Source organism: Bufo gargarizans, chromosome 7, assembly GCF_014858855.1.
Source record: "Bufo gargarizans isolate SCDJY-AF-19 chromosome 7, ASM1485885v1, whole genome shotgun sequence".
Taxonomy (NCBI): domain Eukaryota; kingdom Metazoa; phylum Chordata; class Amphibia; order Anura; family Bufonidae; genus Bufo; species Bufo gargarizans.
Genome location: NC_058086.1, coordinates 30,843,547 through 30,866,572, shown reverse-complemented (window position 1 = coordinate 30,866,572; position 23,026 = coordinate 30,843,547). Strand labels below are relative to the sequence as shown.

General features: G+C 41.9%; 1 protein-coding gene across 1 annotated transcript in view; it reads left to right on the top strand.

The window, feature by feature from the left end:
• Positions 1–19,219, top strand: part of LOC122943215 (sodium/glucose cotransporter 4-like) — a 68,371-nt gene extending 49,152 nt beyond the window's left edge. Inside the window, exons 9-16 of the mRNA XM_044300784.1 lie at positions 2,542–2,677; positions 3,547–3,654; positions 5,499–5,649; positions 9,036–9,204; positions 9,281–9,496; positions 13,841–13,967; positions 17,322–17,396; positions 18,740–19,219. Of these exons, the coding sequence (XP_044156719.1) occupies positions 2,542–2,677; positions 3,547–3,654; positions 5,499–5,649; positions 9,036–9,204; positions 9,281–9,496; positions 13,841–13,967; positions 17,322–17,396; positions 18,740–18,948 (1,191 nt within the window). The 3' untranslated portion in view covers positions 18,949–19,219. The remainder of the gene's footprint in view (positions 1–2,541; positions 2,678–3,546; positions 3,655–5,498; positions 5,650–9,035; positions 9,205–9,280; positions 9,497–13,840; positions 13,968–17,321; positions 17,397–18,739) is intronic.
• Positions 19,220–23,026: the final 3,807 nt, after the last annotated feature.

Sequence of the window (23,026 nt, the reverse complement as noted above, 5' to 3'; positions counted from 1 at the left end):
GTTAGGGTTAGGGTTAGGGGGGGAATTACGAAGCTCATAAGTCAGCTGGCGATCTCCTTTCTGTGTGAAGTTATTCTGCTTCCCTGGCTTTGTTTAGCTAAAATTTGTGTTCTTGTTTTGGGATAAGACATTGATGATTTTATGGCCAGCCAAAAGAATGTTAGAGGGTTCTACTCATCTGTTATCTAAAACCATTTTGATATCTATAACACCACAAGTAATATTGCCCTATTATATGTTACATAGTTGGAAAAGTTGGAGAAAGACACAAATTCAGGAAGTTTAACCTATAATCCTACAATCCAGAAGATGACAAAACAAAAAACCCTATGGGGCAGATGCCAATTGCACCATATTAAAGGAGAAAAATATTTTCACAATTCCAAATCTGCCAGTCTGAATAAATTCTTGGATCAGTGTCCCATGTCCAGAAATGTAGTGCCCCTTACTGCAATATTTTTACAGTTAAGAAAGCCATCCAGACCCTTCCTAAACCTGTTTAATAAATTGGCAGTTATAGCCTAGAGTCCCATAGCTTTGCTACTCTTACAGTAAAGAATCCCCATTGATGATGATGATGATGAAACCTTCTGTCCTGTAAACATAAGGATGTTCTATTCATAATTATACCTTATATTACACTTTCTCCCCTAATGCAATGTTGACAAACGCTGTTGATTTGAATTTTGGGAAGTGTTATTCATCCATCAACATTAAATTTACAGTCATATTTGCCAAAAATGGCACCTTTACTGAGTCTTTAATTAGTACATGGCTAACCCATTGGGTAAGAAAGTTGCATGTGACCTTAAAGAAATTCCAAATAAGCCCACCGGGCTGTATTTTTTGCAATGTCTACATGGTAACTTGCAACTTGTTTTCCTGTAAGTATACATTAAAGTTTTTGCTGTAATGCTGTATTTTAACTATAGGCCCCAGTATAATGATTTGTTGTACGTTATTGCTTACATCACAGTTTTAGACAAGAGCAGAAAGACATTGGGCAACTGTGGAAAAAGTGCAATCCCTACAGCTGCCCCAGTCTGTTTTAGGATTTGAGCCCTTTATATTTTACCTGAAATATCCATAAACCAGGGGCACAGATAATTCTTAAAGGGGTTATCCAGAAATTTGATATTGATGACCTATCACCAGTATAGGTCACCAATGTCATTTCGGCAGGGGTCCAACACCCATCACCCCTACTGATCAGCTTTAGGGCTCATGCACATGACTGTATGCCCTCCGAGACATACAGTCCGTGAGTGGGCCATATGTCCCGATGCGGCATACATCGTCCGCACGGGAGCGCACAGTATCATAGATTACAATGATGCTGTGCATGTCCGTCCGCCCCTGGGGCCATTGTCCCGCACTCATAAGATCTTACAATAGTCCCGCGGGCGGCCCGACAGGCAGCATCATTGTAATCTATGATGCTGTGCGTTCCCGTGCGCACGATGTATGCCGCATCGGGACATATGGCCCGCTCACGGACCGTATGTCTCGGAGGGCATACGGTCGTGTGCATGAGCCCTTATGAAGAGGCCACTGCGCTCAACAAAGCTCCAGTGAGCACTGCAGTCTCTTTACAGCTTTTTAGGAACAGGGCTATCCAGTGTATAGCAGCTGTGCTTGGTATCGCAGCTCAGGCCTATTCACTTGAAGAGTACTGAGCTGCCCCTAAGCCATGTGATCAATGTACAGGGACGTCAGTCGCCTAGGAAAAGGCCTAAGTGCTCATTGAACCGTGTGGCCTCTTCAAACAGCTGATCGGTGGGGGTTCTGTTAGTTGGACCTCTACCGATCTGATATTGATGACTTATCCTGAGGATAGGTTTATCAATATACAAATTACTGGATAACCCCTTTGATGACCTTCAACTGATATTAATCCACCCCTTAATCCACCAATGTCTTAAAAGGAGCCTGTCATTAGTTCTAACCATGATAAACTGCTGACAGCAATCAGTAGGTGACAAGGAGAGCAGGACAAATATACCATTTGTGGATCTTCCCTTATCAGAAGTAATGTGAATATGATGTTTTATTCCACCAGATTCTGCCCTTGCAACTGCTCGGGAGGCAGAGTTTCACTGTAAAGTGCTCTCTCTTCTCTACATTGAGCTCCTTCACAGTTCGTCCCCTCTACTCTGAGTGACAGCTATAGTGGTCTTCTAGTTGGATGCTATAGTTGTCACTCAGAACATAGAGAAGAAGCTGTGAAACAGCTCAATGCTGGGAACAGAGAGCACTCCAATATAACTCTGCCTCCATCGTACTTAAGGAGCAGAACCTGACAGAATAAAACTTCATAGTCATACTACTGATAATAAAAGCTCCACAGAAGATATATTTATACTGTTCTCCCCAGTCTCTATCTAGTGCTGTCAGGCAGTTTTGCATGGTCAAAACTGCTGTCAGAGTCCCATCAAAGATGAAGTGCTGCTTTTAAAAAAAAGGGCACCCAGAATTCAACATAATACTGAACACACAAATTACAGGATGGATAATTTAATGTCCATTGAAAATGTATTCCAGGTAATTGTGCAGAGGTCTTTGTCGGCCAAAAGCTTATCCCATGCCAAAGGGGGCTCTATTGTTGGGGGCTACTTGAAAATTCTGCCCGTGTTCTTTGTGGTACTGCCTGGAATGATCAGCAGAGCGTTATATCCAGGTAAGATACAATAGATCTTATAATCATATAGTTACATTGTTCATAAGGTTGAATAAAGAAACAGGTCCACCTAGTTCATCCTATAACCCTACTGGTATGATCCAGACAAAACGATAGCTGATCTTAGGAAGCCCAGCTTAAAAACACAGTGGAGCCTCCTTTAAGAGTCTCAACACAGCAATCCAAAGTGCAAAGCTCCCTGGGAAACAGTAATATGTAAAAAAAAACGTGGAGCCCCAGTTAAGGGTCTTCAAAACAGTGAAAGCCAGATATCCCTTAAAATAAGGAAAACCAAGCAAAGGGGTGTCTAGAGATCACCAGATTCTCCATATTAAGTGGCCCCTATGTCTAGATCCAGCTCTTTTATAAGTCTTAAGGATGTGACAGGGGAAGGCCTAAGCCAGTTATCCATCCACAGACAGCTGTTTCGGGGTGTTGCCCCTTATCAGTGTGGAGTAGGATTCTGGCTAACCGGGAGCAATGCCTTGGAGACTACTCAAACAAAACAATAGCTGATTGTAGGGAGACCATCTACAAAAACACGGTGGAGCCTCATTTAAGAGTCTCAACACAGCAATCCTAAGTGCAAAAAGTGCAGAGGAAGGCAAAAAATCATACGAGGATATCACCAGTTGCTCCATTGTAGAGGAATTATGGCAGTCAGACTTGATCCCATTCCCAGAAACCTAGAAACACAGCCTATGGACAGACCTATTTTTCAAATCTCATACAAGCCCTTATAGGCGCAGAATGCAGACTGGTACTGTTGAATAAGTGATATTTAGAAAGTCTGTTTCTACAAAGGTACTGCAAGATGGCTTCTAAAAACCGTGATCCAGTTCACCAACTTTACTAAATGTTCTTTGCAGATGAGATCGGCTGTGTTCATCCTGATGAATGTCGGAAATACTGTGACATTGATGTGAGCTGCTCAAATGTTGCATATCCCAAGCTGGTAATTAGACTGATGCCTGTTGGTGAGATGTCAACTTATTATTTATTTTGAGGGCACCACTTACTACAGACATAATGGGCCTCGTGTATCTAAACTGTCTGAGACAAAACTGGATGGCACTTGCCTTTAAGTGAAGGGAAAATGAGAATATTCCCTTTCGATATGTCGAATTAGGACATATGGCCATCATAGCAGGGGTCTAGCACACTGGATCATGCATTATAAGTCAGAACAGAGAGCTTCTATCTAAGAGCCGGTCATGTATTAGATGGTGGCTCATTCATTTCGATAACTCTTTAGAGACCTTCGATTTTAGTGACAGGAGACATTTTACCAATAATAGGGACTTTCAGATATTGTCACTAGAGATGAGTGACAATATTCCGCTTATCAAATTCGTTCACACTTCGTTTGGTGGTAAAAGGGGAATTGCGTGATGGATTCCGTTACCACGGACCAAAATGCAATTCTATGACGTTATGTCCTGTTTCCGTTATGCAGTAGAGGACTCCCCTGCATAACGGAAACGGGACGGATCAGTTTTGCAGCCAATAGACTTCTATTATGACGGAATGAATAACGGAATGTCTCTAAAGGCATTCCCTTATGCATTCTGTCATAGAAATGCGTTATGGTCCGTGGTAACGGAATCCATAACGCAATTCACCTTTTACCACCAAACGAACTATGAACAAATTTCAAAATATGAAATTTGCTCATCTCTAATTGTCACTCGTAGCAGCTGCCTAATAGCTACTAGAAAATCTTGAGAGGCAAAATTAGCTTTTTGGTAGCTGAAAGAAAGTGATGTTAGATCAGAGGTCTTCCCAATAGTATTTTTGGACACTGGAAAAAGAACATCTTCAGTCGAACTGACTTGATTGGAATGACTGATTTCAAGGTCACATTCATTTGCTTTTGCCCAATTCATTTCTTAAAGGGGTTATCCCACTAAAAGTATTTATCAGCTAACCTCAGGATAGGTGATACATGTCGTATCCTGGGAAGTCCGACTGATACCAGTCCCCGAGTCCCTCTCTGAATGGAGCAGCAGTGCAAAAGTTGATCCATTCACTTCTGTTGGACTGATGGAGCATTCGGAAGTCCTTGTATTCATAAGCCCCCAACTTCCCAATCCCCTGCCACGGATTGCTAACTTTTTATATGCAGAATATAGGAATAGCGCTATCTGTCCACCACAGAACAGGAAGGAGCCTGATGCTCATGAGTATTGTTCAATGCTCAGGTTCTTCTCAATAGGCATTTTAAGAAAACACTCGGGCCAAAAGAAAATGTATGTGGCCAAGTGTTTTAATCAGGGTCTATATGTCATTAATTTATGCTTCCCTTGGATAGAGTAATATAAAACAGGTGACAGACTCCCTCTAAGGGCTCAAGTAAGGTGGTGTGGACAGAGGCTGTATAGCAGTGTAAGGAGTGGCATGTTGCCCTAGAAGCTCCATCAGATGCCATAGGTATTGGGTTAGTCGCCTTTAGATGCTATGCTTCTGGGGCAGAATACCTCCATGCATCTAACGAAGCCTGCCACAATTCTTCTTCTTTTGAATTCATACAGAATTTTGAGGTATACACAAGGTTTTACAGACATCGAATACAGCATTCTGTCCTAAGGCACAGAGCAGCCACAATCTGGGATAATATCTTATTCATAGAATTGCATTATTCAGTTGGTAGCCACATGATAACTCTTGGAAAGTCAGATACAATATCTTCACCAGTCACCAAGTACATTCCCATTTAAATTGTACTATGTTCGTTATGTTATTGAGCTTCGATGGGTCAGACCATACAGTCTTTTAAATGAATGACAGCTCAGTTTTACTGATTTTTATTTCCTTCTTCTAGGATTAAAGGGTTTAATGATAGCAGTAATTATGGCAGCTCTAATGAGTTCTCTCACATCCATCTTCAATAGTGCCAGTACCATATTTACCCTCGATATCTGGATACGTATACGCAAGAATGCAAAGGAAAAAGAGCTTATGATTGTCGGCAGGTACAGTGAGGGCATACATATTTCTAGTAAATATGAGGGGGTTCTGATAAGGCCTTTGTTTCGACCACAAAAAAAATTGATAGAATCTGCATTTTCAGCTCTTCAACACAATCTCTTGAATATGAATGCACTTCTGTCTATGGTGTGGAAACCTCTTCAACCCATTCAGATAGAATTCCTTTGTTTGGGAGGCCAACCAGGGGCCAGTCACTGCAATTGAATTAGAAATAGAGTTGAATTTGGGTTCCCTTGAGGTGTTTCTTCAAATTAGAAAACAGAAGATAATCCGAGGGTACCAGATTGGGTGAATAAGGAGTATGATCCAGCACCTCGAAGGCTAGGTCAGCAAGTTGTTCTGGTTGATGGCTGCTGTGCGCGACAAGGTACTGTCGTGCAAGAACATGACATCTTGGGTCAACTTGCTGTGGAAATGTTATTAGGATGTGTTTCTAATATATTGTGTATTGTCATCATGTCTCTCAGTGTCAGGGTAAACCATTGGAGTGGATATCTTCCCGTGTATGTCCTGTCACAGCTGCTGGGCGCAGAGGTCACCGTTGGCGAATGGTCCATGTGCTATGCGCTGGGCTGTTGGCCGGGGGAGACTGATGTGTTCAGCAGAGCAGTGTTTTGTTGGCTGATGTATGGACGCCGGCTAGGGCCCCCGCGCATGACGCGGATTTATTGGCTTGGCGTGGATGCATTTGTTAAGAGAACAATATAATGACAGGAACGTGCGTTTGTTGTCTCTAATGCGCCTGATCAGCCGCTGGAGATAATGACGTTGTCCTGTAAATAAACCTGCATGAGGATCATAGTAATTTTATCTGGCATTGATCACTGAGCAAGGCTGGATAAGGTTCGCTCCAGTGGTAATGGTAGATTATTGAATACATGTGTTTGTTAGCTGGCTAGGTTATTCTAAATGATGGTGTCTTGTCTTCCTATGTCATCACTTCCTGTATGTCATCACTTCCTGCATCCTTGTTATGGGCCAGCCCCTTTTACACCTTTTGTGAGTAAATAAAAGAAACAGACTGGGCAGGGGGAAGGGGAGTTTGCTCAGAAGAATTCAAGATGGTAACACCTGTGTCTGACTCTGACTAAGGCCCCATGCACACGGCCGTGTTTCACAGCCGTGTGCGGGCCGTGGAAGCGCGGCCTGTATCCCTCCTGAGAGCAGGAGCGCACAGCGTCACTGGTTGCTATGACGCCGTGCGCTCCCTGCTGCCGGCACAGTACAGTAATACACTGGTATAGATCATACCAGTGTATTACTGTATTGCGGTGGCTGTGAAACACGGCCGTGTGCATGGGGCCTAAGGTTGAGAGATTTGCCTTTTCCTTACACAAAGCCTGATGAGAGCGGATTTCTAATATTAATATTTCTACAACTATTAATAAACAAACTTTACTTACTTTTTTTTTACTTCAATGCCTCCTTCAGCCTGTGTAATACACAGGTTTGATAGTGGACCCATTGAAAGGTAGTCCACAAGCAGTATTCCATCTTTATCCCAGAAAGCAGAATGATAACTTACACACGCTAAACTTTTTGGGATTTATCACTTTCTGTCTGCATTGTACTAACTTTTGATTTATGAATGCAAAAAATATTCATGTCTCATCCATCATCACCAGTTGAAACAGGAAAGCTTTAGCATCCTACAAAAAAATTGCTGCATAAGTTTTCTTGAGGCTTGCAGTAGGAAACACTTTTGAGACTGACTTGGCAGACACCTATCGCATGTCCATATGAACACGAACTATGGACCCAACTCTTTCTCTGGAATTATTCAGAGCCTCAACTATCTTCAAAGCAGAAATTCAACTGTCTACCAGAATGATGTCATTGATGACATCCATGATTTCTGTAAAGGTCACCACTGGAGTTCTCTCGGAACAGTCTTCATCATCCGTGTTGAAGTGGCCAGTTTTAAAATTGGCAACCCGATTTTATTTATTTGAATATTTTTTATTTTTTTTGTACCCTTTTGACCGTGGAGTACAAAGGGCACCTTTCATCTAATGTTTGCACCTATGTTACAGGGAGTGTCTATGGTAGGCTTGTTTCACATATGCGTAAAACAGGTCTGGCAGGCTGTTCCGGCCGGGAATTATAGTGAATGGGACAGGATGGAATTCTGGCAGAACACAGTTGCGCCCTACAGGGACGGATCCAGCAGACTGTCCCCAGCCAGAACAGCCTGCCAGATCTGTTTCAAGCATATGTGAAACAAGCCGTAGATGTTCCTTTCAAAAACCGAAACATCATTGCACTGGCCTCCTTTGCAGTGAAATCTGACTGCAGACTCCGCCATGTTGTCTTCAAACCTGCATAACATAAGAATTGAACATGGGATCATGACAATATTTGCTCACACAATACTGTAAAGATACAGCTTCAAAATTATCTAACTTTCATTTATAAAAAAAAAAAGTTAAGATTTACAAATCCATGGACTTATCGGCACTCTAGTACAATAGAAAAAAAATGGTAAGCAAAGTGACCAAAAAGTTGTTGATTTATTGCTAGTTGTCCAGTAGACATTGGAAGTGTCAGACTTAGGCTACTTTCACACTAGCGTTCGGGCGGATCCGTTCTGAACGGATCCGCCCATAATAATGCAGACGGAGGCTCCGTTCAGAACGGATCCGTCTGCATTATATTAGCTAAAAAAAGCTAAGTGTGAAAATAGCCTGGGACGGATCCGTCCAGACTTTCAATGTAAAGTCAATGGGGGACGGATCCGCTTGAAGATTGAGCCACATTGTGGCATCTTCAAACGGATCCGTCCCCATTGACTTACATTGTAAGTCTGGACGGATCCGCACGCCTCCGCACGGCCAGGCGGACACCCGAACGCTGCAAGCAGCGTTCGGCTGTCCGCCTGTCCGTGCGGAGGCGAGCGGAGCGGAGGCTGAACGCCGCCAGACTGATGCAGTCTGAGCGGATCCGCCTCCATTCAGACTGCATCAGGGCTGGACGGCTGCGTTCGGGTCCGCTCGTGAGCTCCTTCAAACGGAGCTCACGAACGGAAACCCGAACGCTAGTGTGAAAGCAGCCTTATATCAGTCTTTGTAAGGACTGTCTTTAAGGGGTATTCTAGCTTCATTATATACAGCATATGCCCTGTTGTCTGGAGAGGTCATCAATATTACATGTATATAGGAGGAAGGTCAACAATCATCACTCTCACATCAGCTGTTTAGGCAGGTGGATAACATAGAGAGGGGTCTTCTGCTTGGAACCAAGTATATGATCTGCAGAAGTGGCTCCCGTTCTGGGGGACATGAGCTGTCCTTGCATTACACTAATCTATGTTATACTACATTTCTCCTAAAAACTCATAAACCTTTTTTTTATTCACGTTTCTCCTTTGCAGAGTCTTCATTGTCATACTTGTGGTTATCAGCATTTTGTGGATCCCCATAATACAAGCAGCAAATAGTGGTCTCCTCTTTGACTACATGCAGTCTGTCACCAGCTACCTCTCTCCGCCTGTGACTGCAATATTTGTTCTGGGAATTTTTATCAAGAGGGTCAATGAACCCGTAAGTGTCTGCTAGTAAGTTTCTATCTGCTGAACATATCCAACACTGACACTAAATGTGTTGCATCTATTGACAGGGTGCTTTCTGGGGTTTGCTTATTGGCCTGGTGGTAGGCGTGATACGAATGATCATGGATTTTGTCTATGTAGCTCCAAATTGTGGAGAGGAGGACACAAGACCTTCAGTGCTCAAGGATGTCCACTACTTGTATTTTGCAATCCTTCTGTTTGGATTGACGTCAGTTGTCTGCATTGTGATCAGTTTGTGCACAAAAGCCATACCAGACGATGAGGTAAGGATGCAGTGGGTTATTTGCTAATTTCTTAGAAATGGTAAAATTAAAGGGGTTGTCCGGGATTGGGGACATTGGTGTAATAGTACTAGAGTGACATACATATTACATACATGCATGTCCTACCTTTGCCACATATTTCTGAAGCCCCGTTTTCATATAGGATATTTTTAGCCGGAAGTGACTGTTTTCTTATACTCGGTGACGTACGGGTCTCTTGCAGGTGAGCTGAAGCTTCTTCCGGCTGCTCAGGGAGCCTGGTGATGTCACTGGCACTGATGGGTGGCTTTAGCGCTGCTCTAGCCAGTAAAATGCTAGGGCAGCGCTAAAGCCCGCCCATCAGAGCTGGTGACGTCACCGAACACACTGCTGGGCAGAAGCCTCCGCCCAGCAGTGTGTTATTGTAAACAAAATAGCCTTTGCCCTGCACGACTTTGCGCAGGGAAAAGGAGAGCATCGGAGCATGAACTGCTCTGATGCTCAAGTCAGGGGGGCTGCCTGGGTGAAAATGGAGGTTTGTCCGGGTTCAGCTCTGAACCTGGACAACCCCTTTAAGTGATAAATTATGCTTCATTATGGACTTCAAAATGTGCATGTTCTACTCAAAGGGGCCATTCCGTTAGGACAACCCCTGTTGATATGCCCCATTAGGGGCCCCCTCTAGGAACCAGAGCTGAGAAGCTCTAATAAGCGGCTGCTCTTGCTCTGTGGACTCGGGGGTCATAGATGTATTAATTTGACTGGTTGTATATTTAAACAAATCATGTGATCACATGATGGCAACCTCCCCAGAAAAATGTTTGGAGCTATCTAGAAAAGTGTTGTCTAGGGCAACTTCTTTAACCCAATAACTATAAAGCACCATATGTAGATGTACATCACCTGAATGTAGGCTTTAATAATGTGCCATTGTAAATGTAAGTCTCGATCTTAAAAGCTATGGGCATTTTTGGAGGCATTATTTTATTATTGCATTCTGCTTATTTTTTCAATTGGTCTTTATTAAAAATTGTAAAAAAAAATCATGCTCCGATGCTCTCCTTTGCCCTGCGCTGAATTGCGCAGGGCAAAGGCATTTTCAGGAGTTCTGGTGATGTACCGGGCTCTCCTTAAGGCTGCCAGGCGTAGGCTTCAGCCCAGCAGTGAGCCCGGTGATGTCACCAGCACTGATGGGCGGGCTTAAGCGCTGCCCTAGCCTGTAAAATGGCTAGGGCGGCGCTAAAGCTGGCCCATCAGAGCCGGTGACATTAACAAATACACTGCTGGGCAGAAGCTTCAGCCCAGCAGTGTATTATTGTAAATAAAAAAAAACTTGCCCTGTGCCAGGGGCGGACAGACAGCAGAGGGCCCCTGTGCAATGAATGTGCCTGGGCCCCTCCACCCCCCATGCCAACCTAACCTATTCCCACCTAATATTACATACAGCAATACAAAACATACAAGGTAAGGCTACTTTCACACCCGCGGCACTATGATCTGTCCGGACACAAACCACAGCATGCAGCGGTTTATGTCCCGCTGATTCTCTGCATTTTTGCCAGATTGTGGACGGATCTCTACCGTACCCCATTATAGTTAATAGGGGCGGAGGGCATCCCGTCTGCATCCAGCAGTGCTGGATCCAGTGACTTCCGGCAGGCTGTTCTTAGCTGGAACAGCCTGCCAGAATCACTAATGCAGATATGAAAGTAGCCTAATACAGCGCCACATACCTTGTACATCCAGTGACGTCTTCTTAGATCTTCTCTTTCCTCAACTTCTCCTTTCAGACCAGACCACCATGATGATTCCTTTCAGATGTCTCTTCTCTCTGCAGAGTTTCACAGACAGACATCTTAGTTTCCTACTTTTCCAACATCCTCCAACCTTCTGAACACCCCATCCTGTGCCTGCTGTGCTCCCCAATACTATACTGAAGAAACAGATAAACCCCCTGAAAATACTAGTACTAGATAGTGCCTCTTCAATAATTATTAGCACACAGTGCCCTAAAAAATAACTGCGCCCAGCAAATAGTGTCCCTGACACTAATAAACATAATGTCCCCCAAAAATAATGATACAAAAAATGCCCTGTTGTGGGGCAGTAAAAAAAATACCTCCTCTTAGTGCCCCGAGTATAGCCAATGTCCCTATGGTGCCCTCATGTGTGCCAATGCCCCCTACTGTGTGCCCCAAAGAAACCCTCTTAGTGCCCCCAGGTGAGTTAATGCCCCCATAGTTCCCCATAATTTTGCACCAGTATAAAATATTCCTATATAGTGCCCCCAGTAGATGCCCCCATAGTGCTCCTCCCAACGTTCCATGGTGCCTGACATAATGTGCCAGTATAAAATGCCCCTATAGAGTGCCCCAAGTAGATGCCCAGTAATGTTCCTCTCCCCCTTTCCCATAGTGCCTATATAATGTATGCCAGTATGAAATGCCACTATGGTACTCATCCCCACCCCCATATTGCACATATAGTTTATGCTAGTATAAAATGTCCCTATATAATGCCCCCAGCAGATGCCCCCATAGTGTTCCTCTCCCCCACTTCTCCATAGTGCCCCCATGTGTGACAGTATATAATGCCAAATTATAGGGCCCCCAGTAGATGCCCTCATATGGCTCCCCCCCCCCCCATAGTGCCAGTATAATTCTAATATATAGGGCCCCCAGTAGATGCCCTCATATGGCTCTTCCCCCCCCCCCCCCATAGTGCCAGTATAATTCTAATATATAGGGCTCCCAGTAGATGCCCCCATAGTGCTCCTCTCCCTCATGTGTGCCTGTAAATAATGCCCTCATAGTGCTCCTCCCTCTCATGTGTGCCAGTAAATAATGTCCCCTTGTAGATGCCTCCATAGTGCTCCCTCCCATCTGTGCCAGTAAATAATGCCCCCTAGTAGATTCCGCCATAATGCTCCTCCCCCATGTGTGCCAGTAAATAATGCCCCCTAGTAGATGCTTTAATAGTGCTCCTCTCCCCCCATGTGTGCCAGTATAAAGCCCCCTAGTAGATGTCCCCCATAGTGCTCCTCTCCCCCCATGTATGCCAGTATAAAGCCCCCTATTAGATGTCCCCATAGTTCTCCTCTCCCCCCATGTGTGCCAGTATAAAGCCCCCTAGTAGATGCCTCCATAGGGCTCCACTCCCCCCATGTGTACCAGTATAAAGCCTCCTAGTAGATGCCCCATAGTGCTCCTCTCCCCCCATGTGTGCCAGTATAATGCCCCCTAGTAGATGCTCCATAGTGCTCCTCTCCCCCGTGTGTGCCAGTATAATGCCCCCTACCCCCTAGTAGATGCCCCCAAAGTGCTCCTCTCCCCCCTTCCCTATTCTGGGCAACAGCATATTGTTAAAAAAATAATTGTAAAAATGTGTTTTATACAGATAGCATGAAAAGGCTTTTACAGTAGATTTCATATCTGCTAGGTTACATGGAAATTCTCTTCTTACTCAAAGGGGTTGTCTAAGTTTTTTTTATTGATGACCTATCCTCATCTTTTTATTGATGACCCAAAAATAACTCGGAGAACCCCTTTAAAGGAGTTGTACACTTTTGGGCTTTTTTTTTTTTTTTGCAAGCCCTCCTCACCTCTTGGGCAGACCTGCAAGTGGAAGCATACTTACCTGCTTCCTGGCTCCTGCGCTCTCCGGCCTCCAACGCTCCACTCGAGTCAGTGAATGTAGAGTACCTCTTTGATGCTGCAGCAGCCATTAGCTGGCCACAGAGGTGACCTACTCCCCTTGGTCATGTGATGAAAGGGGAGAAGGTCAGTGCTGCGGTCGATGATTGGCTGCAATTGCATATGTCAAACCAGAAGTTTACATCCTGGGACCCGAGCAGAGCAATTGAGGCCAAAGAGTGCAAGAGCCGGGAGCCAGTGTCCGAAAGCAAGTGAGTATGCTACTCTTTACCAACCTTCCCCCCCCCCCCCAAACCTAGACAACCCCCTTAAGTGGGAAGAGAATTTCCATGTAACCTAGCAGTTATGAAATCTACTGTAAAAGCCTTTTTGTATTATCTGTATAAAGCACATTTTTACATCCACTGAACAATAGAGTAGAATCTAGAAACTATATTGTAAGCCACTGAATGACTAAATCTGAAATGGGGTTATGCACCTACCATGTGCGATTTATTCTACTGGTGTGTTCATATGGGTCAGAGAGAACCTTCAGTCGCCAGGAACTAGGTACAACTGCTACCTCTGCACCCCTTGTAGGTATGGCCCTGAACTAGAGAGAGTGCACGTCATCTCTAGGGACAAGAACTGCAGTGGTGGTTCTTCATAGTCTAGAACCTTATCAAGGACTGTTAAAAATGTTAACTACTTTGCACTCCTTCGTCATTCCTAGCTCGGTCGTATGACTTGGTGGACTCGAAAAAGACAAGATCCAACTCTTTACCTGACAGCTGAAATGGAAAGTTCAAAGGACATAGCTGCAATATCTTTAACTGTTCCACCTATTCAGAAAGAGCCAGGTGAGAGATTTTTCTCTCTGTAATCTTTGAGTTTCAGGACCTCTATTTAGACCCTCCACCAAAGTGTCAATGAAATTCATGACCAATAATGACATTATAAAATATATTATTGTATATACAAGGTTGAATGTGACAGTTATTACAGATCGTGGGCATGACAAGGGCTGAACAAGTTCTAAACTTTTGGGAACAAGCTGCAGGGAGGCTGTTTTATATATTACAGTGTGTTCCCAAAATGTTTGCACTCGACAATCCTTTCAAAGCTTCTAGACCCCTTACTAACCTCTATAGGCATGATACATTTAAATTGCATTGGACAAGCACCTACCGATGGAGTAGAGTTAACACTCGTGCTTTCTGAGATTTCCGAGATGTGTTATCTAAACTAAGCAAACACCTTCAATTGCTTTTCAATGGCTTTTGTTTCAAGATAACGCGATGATTTAAGAAATGTGAGTTAAGAGTTTGAGTGCTAACCCTGCTACATCTGTATGGGTGGGTTCACACTAGCATTAGGGATTCCGTTATGGCTTTCCGTCATAACCTGGTTATAACGGAAAATAACGGAATCCATAGGATGGAATGCAAAACGGAAGCCTTTAAGAGGCATTCCGATTTGCTTCGTCCTAATAGAAGTCTATGGAAAAACAAACGGAACCGTCTGGGTCCCGTTATGTCGACAGGAGTTTGTTTTCCGTCTTGCATAACGGGACCCATACGGATCCGTTATGCTTTCCCATAGACTTCTGTTAGGATGGAGCAAAACGGAATGCCTCTTAAAGGCTTCCGTTTTGCATTCTGTCATAATGCAAGTCTATAGGCAGCAAAACGGATCCGTACTTCTGTCGTATGGATTCTGTTATTTTCCGTTATAACCATGTTATAACAGAAAGCCTTAACGGAATCCCTAACGCTAGTGTGAAACCACCCTATAAATTACTTTTTTCTGACTGCATGCCCTGCTCTAATTTTCATATCATTAGTTGTGGTAGATTGAACATGATTATTGTAGATGCATGTAAGAATGTCATCCCACCATTGCACTAGATTCTTTTAACCCTTCTTTTTTGCGGGGTTCGGGGGACCTTGGGGTCCTCATATGTTAGGAACCCCAGCTGGAAAACACATCTGAATATTGGCCCTGAAGTACTTTTGCCTTTGCAATAGAATTTTGTCTTAAATTACGGCACATTTTGACTCAATTAGAGGAAAAAAGGCAAACCTAGTGTTTTTAGTCACTCTAGACAAGGAGAAATGGCTTAAAGGGAACCTGTCACCGGGATTTTGGGTATAGAGCGGAGGATGTTAGTTGCTAGATCGCTGCTAGCACATCCGCAATCCCCAGTCCCCATAGCTCTGTGTGCTTTTATTGTGTCAAAAAAACTATTTAATACATATGCAAATTAACCTGAAATGAGACCTGTACGTGAGATGAGTCAGGGACAGGACTCATCTCAGGGTAATTTGCATATGTATCAAATCGTTTTTTTTACACAATAAAAGCACACAGAGCTGTGGGGACTGGGTATTGCGGATGTGCTAGCGGCCATCTAGCAACCCATGTCCTCAGCTCTATACCCCAAATCCCGGTGACAGGTTCCCTTTAATTAAAAAGGTCTGTTTCTCTGGGCAAAGATCAAGATCATCAAATAAGATGCACCTTTTTGCACCAAAATGTACGTCTTAAAAATCAGAAAAATAGTAAATTGCACTGAAATACACAGTCCAAATTGCTGTGCTAGGATAATGGTGAGGACTCTAGTGCATGCACCCAGCAGTCCTGACAATGTGTTTCAGCGCAGCTTTAACCCTTAGGCTACTAGAGGTTTTATTGTTTTTTTTTTTTTTTTTTTTTTTTTTTTCTTCCCTATTTTTCTTGAGCCATAACTTTTTCATATTTTTACATGACCATAATCTGACGCCCATAACTTTTTTATACTTATGTCTACTGGGCTGTTTTGGGGCTCATTTTTTTAGTAAAAATCTGTAGTTCTTATTGATACTATTTTGGAGTGTGCATGACTTTTTGATCACATTTTATTACATTTTTTTGGGTAAGAGAAACAATGAAAAAATTACAAATTGGCCATTTTGACCCTTTTTTCCTTTCCACCATTCGCCATATTGGAAATTTTTTAAATATTTTAATAGTATAGGCATTTTTGGTCATGCTGATACCCATGATGTTTATATTTGTTGTTATTTAGGTATTTTTTATTATACGGAAAGGTGGGGATTTAAACTTTTAATATTTTTTATATATATATTTTTTAAACATTTTTTTCTGATGATTTTGAAGCTCATATATGAGCCTATAAATGGTGTTTTTTAATTTTTGATTTTGTTTTATCAGGGATTTTTAAAATTACAATTTAATTAGAAGTTGCCTATTTCTTATCCTGGCCTGCCATCTGGTGGCCAAATTAAGAATTGCAGCATGAATACTAGCAGCCTCATAAGCGAGGCTGAAAGTATTCAGCGCAATTACTGATGCATACATTGGCCGCACGGGGAATCGGTAGGAAGCGCATTCAGATGCCGTGATCGCGCTTGATCACGGCATCTAAAGCCTTTAATTACCACAATCGGCATTATTGCCGTTCATGATAATTAGCTGCAGGTCTCTGCTGTATGAGACAGCAGAGACCCGCTGCACATGCGAGCCACATGCGAGCCACATGCGAGCGGGAGCCATGTTTACACATCGTAGCGAAGGGGTTAAACACTGACTTTGGGGGAATGGGGACAGAAATAAAATAAAAATTAGCAATCTGGACTCTTTGTGCATTGCTACTCATGTATTACAGCTAGTGTTCAGCAAATCCAAATTTCAGGAAAAATTAGATTTGCCACAAAGCCGAATTTCCTTGCGCTTCTTGGTAATGACTCAATCTCACCACATGAGATGTCATGCAGTGCCTTCAATCAAGATTTCCGCCGCGGCCTCTACATGACCAAATGGATAAGGTGAGTTTTTATTTTTTACCGGATTAACCCTTGAAGGCCTTCATTGTTAATTTTAGATGCCGCGATCAGTGATGAACATGGCATCTTAGAGGCTCAATGGCTGGGGGCAGCACCATCGCCGTTCCCAGTCATTGCACCTGCTACATACAAAAAAATGTGCTTCGTAACAAAGTAATTCTTCACAAAGCGAATTTTTTGGTGAAATTTGACAAAGCAGCCGAATCAAATTTTTCCTAATTTCGCTCATCTCTAATTATGGCAGACAGATATTAATCCAAGATTGTGGGGATTCCCTTTAAAGCCTCCCTTTCTACACGTCTAACTCGTAGTAAATCGGTGCCACTGTATTTTTTTCTCAAAAAGGTTCGCTTATGTTTATATCCGCAGAAGGAAACTTGATGCCACAAATTGAAATTCTCCAAGACGCTTATTTTGTGCAGGAGCAGAAAACAAGCAATGATGGTAAGTACACAGATTATTCATTCCACAAGCCTATACTATAATAATATGCCCTTTTATTGCATCCGCTTGACACCTGCTTACTTTTAAGATGCCCTCCAGATCCTACAGAAGCTACTGTACTTCAATTTTTAGTACTTTCTATATCAATTTAGCTGGGCACCAATTTCCACATGAGTAATAATTCAACAGGGAATTCATGCTCATAGAATCGGGGTTAAGTGTCTGTCCACTGGATCCCCTAGAAATTACAAAAAATTTACCTCTCGGAGTTCCCTATAAGAATGGAGTGGTCATGCAGATGTGTAACCTCCACTCCATTCACTTCTATAGAACTGATAGATATAGAGCCAAACAGGAGTTTGGCTCCCCAGTGGTGAGAGTCTTATCCCTTGTCTCAAGGATAAGTTACAAGTATTATTTGGAAAAGCTCTTTACCTCTATTTTGAGGTTTCATTTGACTTGGAAGAGTTTCTCTATCTCCTTCCTCTTTTATTCTCCATCTGTACCCACCAGATATTTACATGAGCTGTTTTTGGAAATAATGTTTTTATCACTTTCAATGTTTTAAAGTATACAGTAAAAAAAAAGAACCAGTGACAAGAATACTATTTAAAGGGTTTTTCAAGGAATTTGATATTTTATGGCCTTATCATAGGGAAAATCAAATCAGTGGAGGCCCAACTGCCAGCTTCTCGAGCAATCAGCTGATTGAAGTGCCTATAAAAATCTGGTGAGTGCCACATGCCCTTCATGGTTTACCAGAACAGCTTTGTAGATTTTGTAGCGGCTGTGCCTGGTATTAGAACTCAGTCCAATTTCCTTGACTTGTAATATCAGACATAGCTGCTATGAAATATACTGAGCTGTTACTCTAAACAATGACGAGAATATGGAACACGCCAGAACACTGCAGAACCTTCAATCAGCGATCATGAGGGTGGAACGCCCATGGATCTGATATTGATGGCCTATCCAAGATAGCCTCTTTCTTATTTATAATGTAGCACAGGTCAAATGATTCCTTGGTTAGACACATGGATTTTAATACAATTCCAAGAAAGTTGGATAAACTCTGTGTGAAGTGCTTGGTGGTTTACATTGACATTTGGATACTTGGATACGTGATCTAAGTAAAAGGTGATCAGCGATTATGGATTCACTAAGATGCCAACTATACCTACAGTAGATGTGCTTTATTATTTAAATACTAAAAAAAAATCTTTTTCGATGATGACACCCTTCTATCTAGCTTTCCATGGACACTTGTGAGCCATATGTTTCTCTATGCTCCAGTACATCCTCCTGACCTGGGTGTAATGATTATGTCTGCTGTCTTCTTACAGCCTCAACATATTCTTGTTGGAAAAAGTTGTACTACTGGTTCTGCGGTATCTCCATGCAGCCTGAAGTGAAATTGTCTAAAGAAGAAGAGATGAGGTTGCAGAGGAAGTTGACCAGTATTGAAGAGAAGCCACTCTGGAGGAACGTGTGCAATGTCAATGCCGTCATCCTTCTCGCCATCAATGTTTTCCTCTGGGGTTACTTCGGATAAACTACACTGAGCAGGAAGAACTATGTTTGCAGTCACAGTTTCAATTGGCAACAATTGTAAAATATCACAACCAGAAATGTCACCTCAAACTTTGGATCTTCTTGTAGGAGAACTCCAGGTGGCGCCATGTTTTTCTATGGAACATGTATTTTATATCTATTTACCCCCCACATCTCACTGTACACTGGAGTCCGTTTTTAAAGATTTTCTAGCACTAAAAGATTTTTGTGACAATAATGTACTAAAAATAAAGGTTACATCAAATTTCATGTACAAATATTACCATGCACCCATACTTACTAATAACAGTAGACGGTTTTGTTGTACTCCATTACTGGTGATGCCCATGTCCACATTTTGCTCCCTCTGTGGTGAGAGGAGAGTAATGCAAAGAAATGTTTCCAGATAAATGTGAGCTGACTATTTAATGTGTATGGAGGTCTCCCGATCCTCTCCTGATATCCGGTGGTGGAGGCATGAAGGATTGGGCATGATAGACTTCAACCAACTCAATACTTTGTCCCCCTTGCTATATCCCCCAGCACGTCTATAATCATTCACACTTTCTTTCTCCCAGAGGAACAAAAGACTAGGCACGTTGAATCCTAACACACCCAATCTTGTTTGACCTCAACACAGATGTTGGTGAAAAACTAGGTTGTCCTTATATACGATTGTCACCAAATCCATCAAAATTGTTGGGGTCTGTGATATCCATCTAACCTGTATGACCTGTTTTACTCAGGGCAGCTCTTACTTTACTTTAATAATCCTTTAGATGAAGTAAACTTATCCAGGCTGTCTAGATGTCCACCAGATTTACAATATCTCAGTGGCTCAGTCTGGATGATAAATCTGGTGCAGGGATAGACACTTTTTTTCTAGCCGTATACCACCTATTGGTTGGCTTACTTTGCAGCAGAATTTTAGGCCAGAATCGTGGAGCAATTTTGAAGCAAAATGTTGCACCAAATTTTGGAGAGGTTGACAATGTCTAGGGTCAAATTAGTAAAGTCGGACACTCAGTCCTCCATTTTAAGTTTAGATGTTGCTCTTGGCCTCAAATAATCAAACTAGAGATTATTTATCACTGATTAGGTAAACATGTCATAAAGGGGCATTTAAAAGAAAAACTATGGGCCAGATTTATCATGACTCTGACAGCTCTCTCCACTTTCACATTTGGCTAAAGTCAGTTTTAGCCAAGTCAGATTTATGATCGGCCCTTTAAGACTGTAATAAATGTGGTTTGACGGTAGCAGTTTATCCGTCAGTAAGCAGCTTTACAAAAGTCGCACATCTTTACGAAAAAGTGTTCTATTAAAAAGTCTCATAAGATAAGCATGGTCCTCACTGGAGTGAAATTGCGCAATTTTTTGCGAATTTTTAAATAGTCACAATAGTAAATCTGTCTAGAGATTCATTTACATAAGAAAACACGCCCACTTTCAGAAAACTGGCGAGCATAGTGCAGAGCAGAAAAAAGTCGCAAATTTTTGCGCAGTTTTAGTGATTGCGCAAAAATTTGCGACTTTTTCACTCCATTATTCTGACTTGAGCTAATGATAAATCTGGCCCTATATGTGCAAAGCTATATAAATCCCTTGACCCTGGTTTCTGATATTACATACCAAATGGCAAACTCAACCCTGCGCTGCTGCACAAACTCAGTTACATCTGTGCGTAGTTTAGAAAGATAGATGGCTAGATAGAGATGTATAGATAGATAGATAGATAGATAATAGAAAGGACATTTTACAGTGACTTTCCTTTAACTTTTGGAAAATTCAAGACAAGAAATCAATGTAATGTCCAAATTAAAAACCATGCAAGAGAGAGAGTTAGGGCTGGAGCACGTGACATCTTACCGTGTCCAGGTACCTGACTCTTTTTTTTAAAAACAATCCCAAGAAAAAACGTATAGCACCAGACTCGTTAATTCAAAAGGTATATCTAAGGTAAAGTCCAAAGGGCAAAAAGAGCATTAGTACATCAGTATAAAAACAGTATTAAAAACATGTATTTACTCACTTTATTGGGGGGTGGTCTGTAGGATAAACTCAAGACACCTACAGAACCAAACCCCCTGGCCAGAATCGCCTGTAGAATCTTAGATATTGATGGCAGCCAAAACAGCAGAGGCTTCTTATAAATTTCCTTATTGTAGATCCTGCTTAACACATTTCGGGGTATAATAGGAGCCATTGGCTCTACATAAGTGTATCCAGGTATACTATATGTTTGTATATATTTGTTTGTATTGCTCCTGATGAAGAGGGTCTCCTATTATACCCCGAAACGCGTTGAGCAGGATCTACATTAAATAAACTGATAAGAAGCCTCTGCTGTTTTGGCTGCCATCAATATCTACGATTCTACAGAGTCAGGTCAGGTACCTGGACACGGTAAGTTGTCACGTGCTCCAGCCCTAACTCTCTCTCTCGCATTGATTTATACGTGGATAATTCCCCACTTGGGAATTCATATCACTCTGGGTCTCCTTTTCTCCACTGGCGCCTCCAGTTTCTCTTATCTTTTCAGTTTTTTCTCTTCAAATATCTGATTAACCCTTGTTCCTTTTACTCTATACATACCAAAATAAAAACATACAGTATAAGAGAAATAACACAAATTAATTGATTTTAATGTTAAACACTGAAGAAATACAATAATATATTTCCACTTATTTTGCACATTACATTCCTAAGTAGCAGCAACTATATATACAGTGGATATAAAAAGTATACACACCCCTGTTAAAGTTTTATTTATTCCTACATTTACTTATTCTTACATTTAATTCAATACTAAAAAGATGGAAGCCTTTATTATTCCAGTGTCAGTGTGCCAACCAATACCATCCAGTCTGCACCCCTTAGGGGGGGGGGGGGGCAGATCTTAATGATGACCATCCTCATCTTTTACTGGCTTTACTTCTTCCAAATCATCCTGCACAGTCTCCATGTTCTAGAAAAGTCAGCAAGATGCAGAGAGAGGAGGAGTTGGACGTATCTTCATGATGACATATTCTCAGTGATATTAGATGATGTGGAAAAGGAGGAAAATCAGATGGCAGAAGAAGAGCTCCCACCTGTAGGGCAGGAGAGCGCTGGGGTTGGAGAAGTGGATATGCCAGAGCAGTTTAATATTAACCCCTTCAAGACCAAGCTAGTTTTCACCATAAGGACCAAGCCACATTTTGCAAATCTGACATGTTTCACTTTATGTGGTAATAACTCTGGAACGCTTTTACTTATATAAGCGATTCTGAGATTGTTTTCTCGTGACATATTGTACTTCACGTTAGTGGTAAATTTGAGTCAATATGTTTCACCTTTATTTATAAAAAAAGCCCAAATTTACTGAAAATTTTGAAAAATTCGCAATTTTCTAAATTTGAATTTCTCTGGTTATCTGACAGACAGTGGTAACTTACAAAATAGTTATTACTTTACATTTACCATATGTCTACTTCATGTTTGCATCATTTTGTAAATGTAATTTTATTTTTTTGGGATGTTAGAAGGCTTAGAAGTTTAGAAGCAAAGTTTAAAAATTTTCAGAACATTTCCAAAACCCACTTTTTAAGAACCAGTTCATGTCTGAAGTCACTTTGTGAGACTTATATAATATAAACCACCCAAAAATGACCCCATTTTAGAAACTACACCCCTCAAGGTATTCAAAACTAATTTTACAAACGTTGTTAACCCTTTAAGTGTTCCACCAGAATTAATGGAAAATGGAAGTGAATTTTTAAAATGTCACTTTTTTTGCAGATTTTTCACTTTAGATCCATTTATCCTGCTATTCAGCATGGGTTAACAGCAAAATAAACCTTAATATTTGTTACCCTGATTCTTAAGTTTACAGAAACACCCCATATGTGGTTGTAAAGTGCTGTATGAGCACACAGCAGGGCTCAGAATGGGAGAAACATTTTGGAAGGCAGATTTCGCGGGAATAATTTTCAAGCACCATGTCACATTTGAAGACACCCTGAGGCACCCCAACAGTTAAAAAACACCAAAAGTGACCCCATTATGGAAAATACACCCCCTAAGGAATTTTTCAAGGG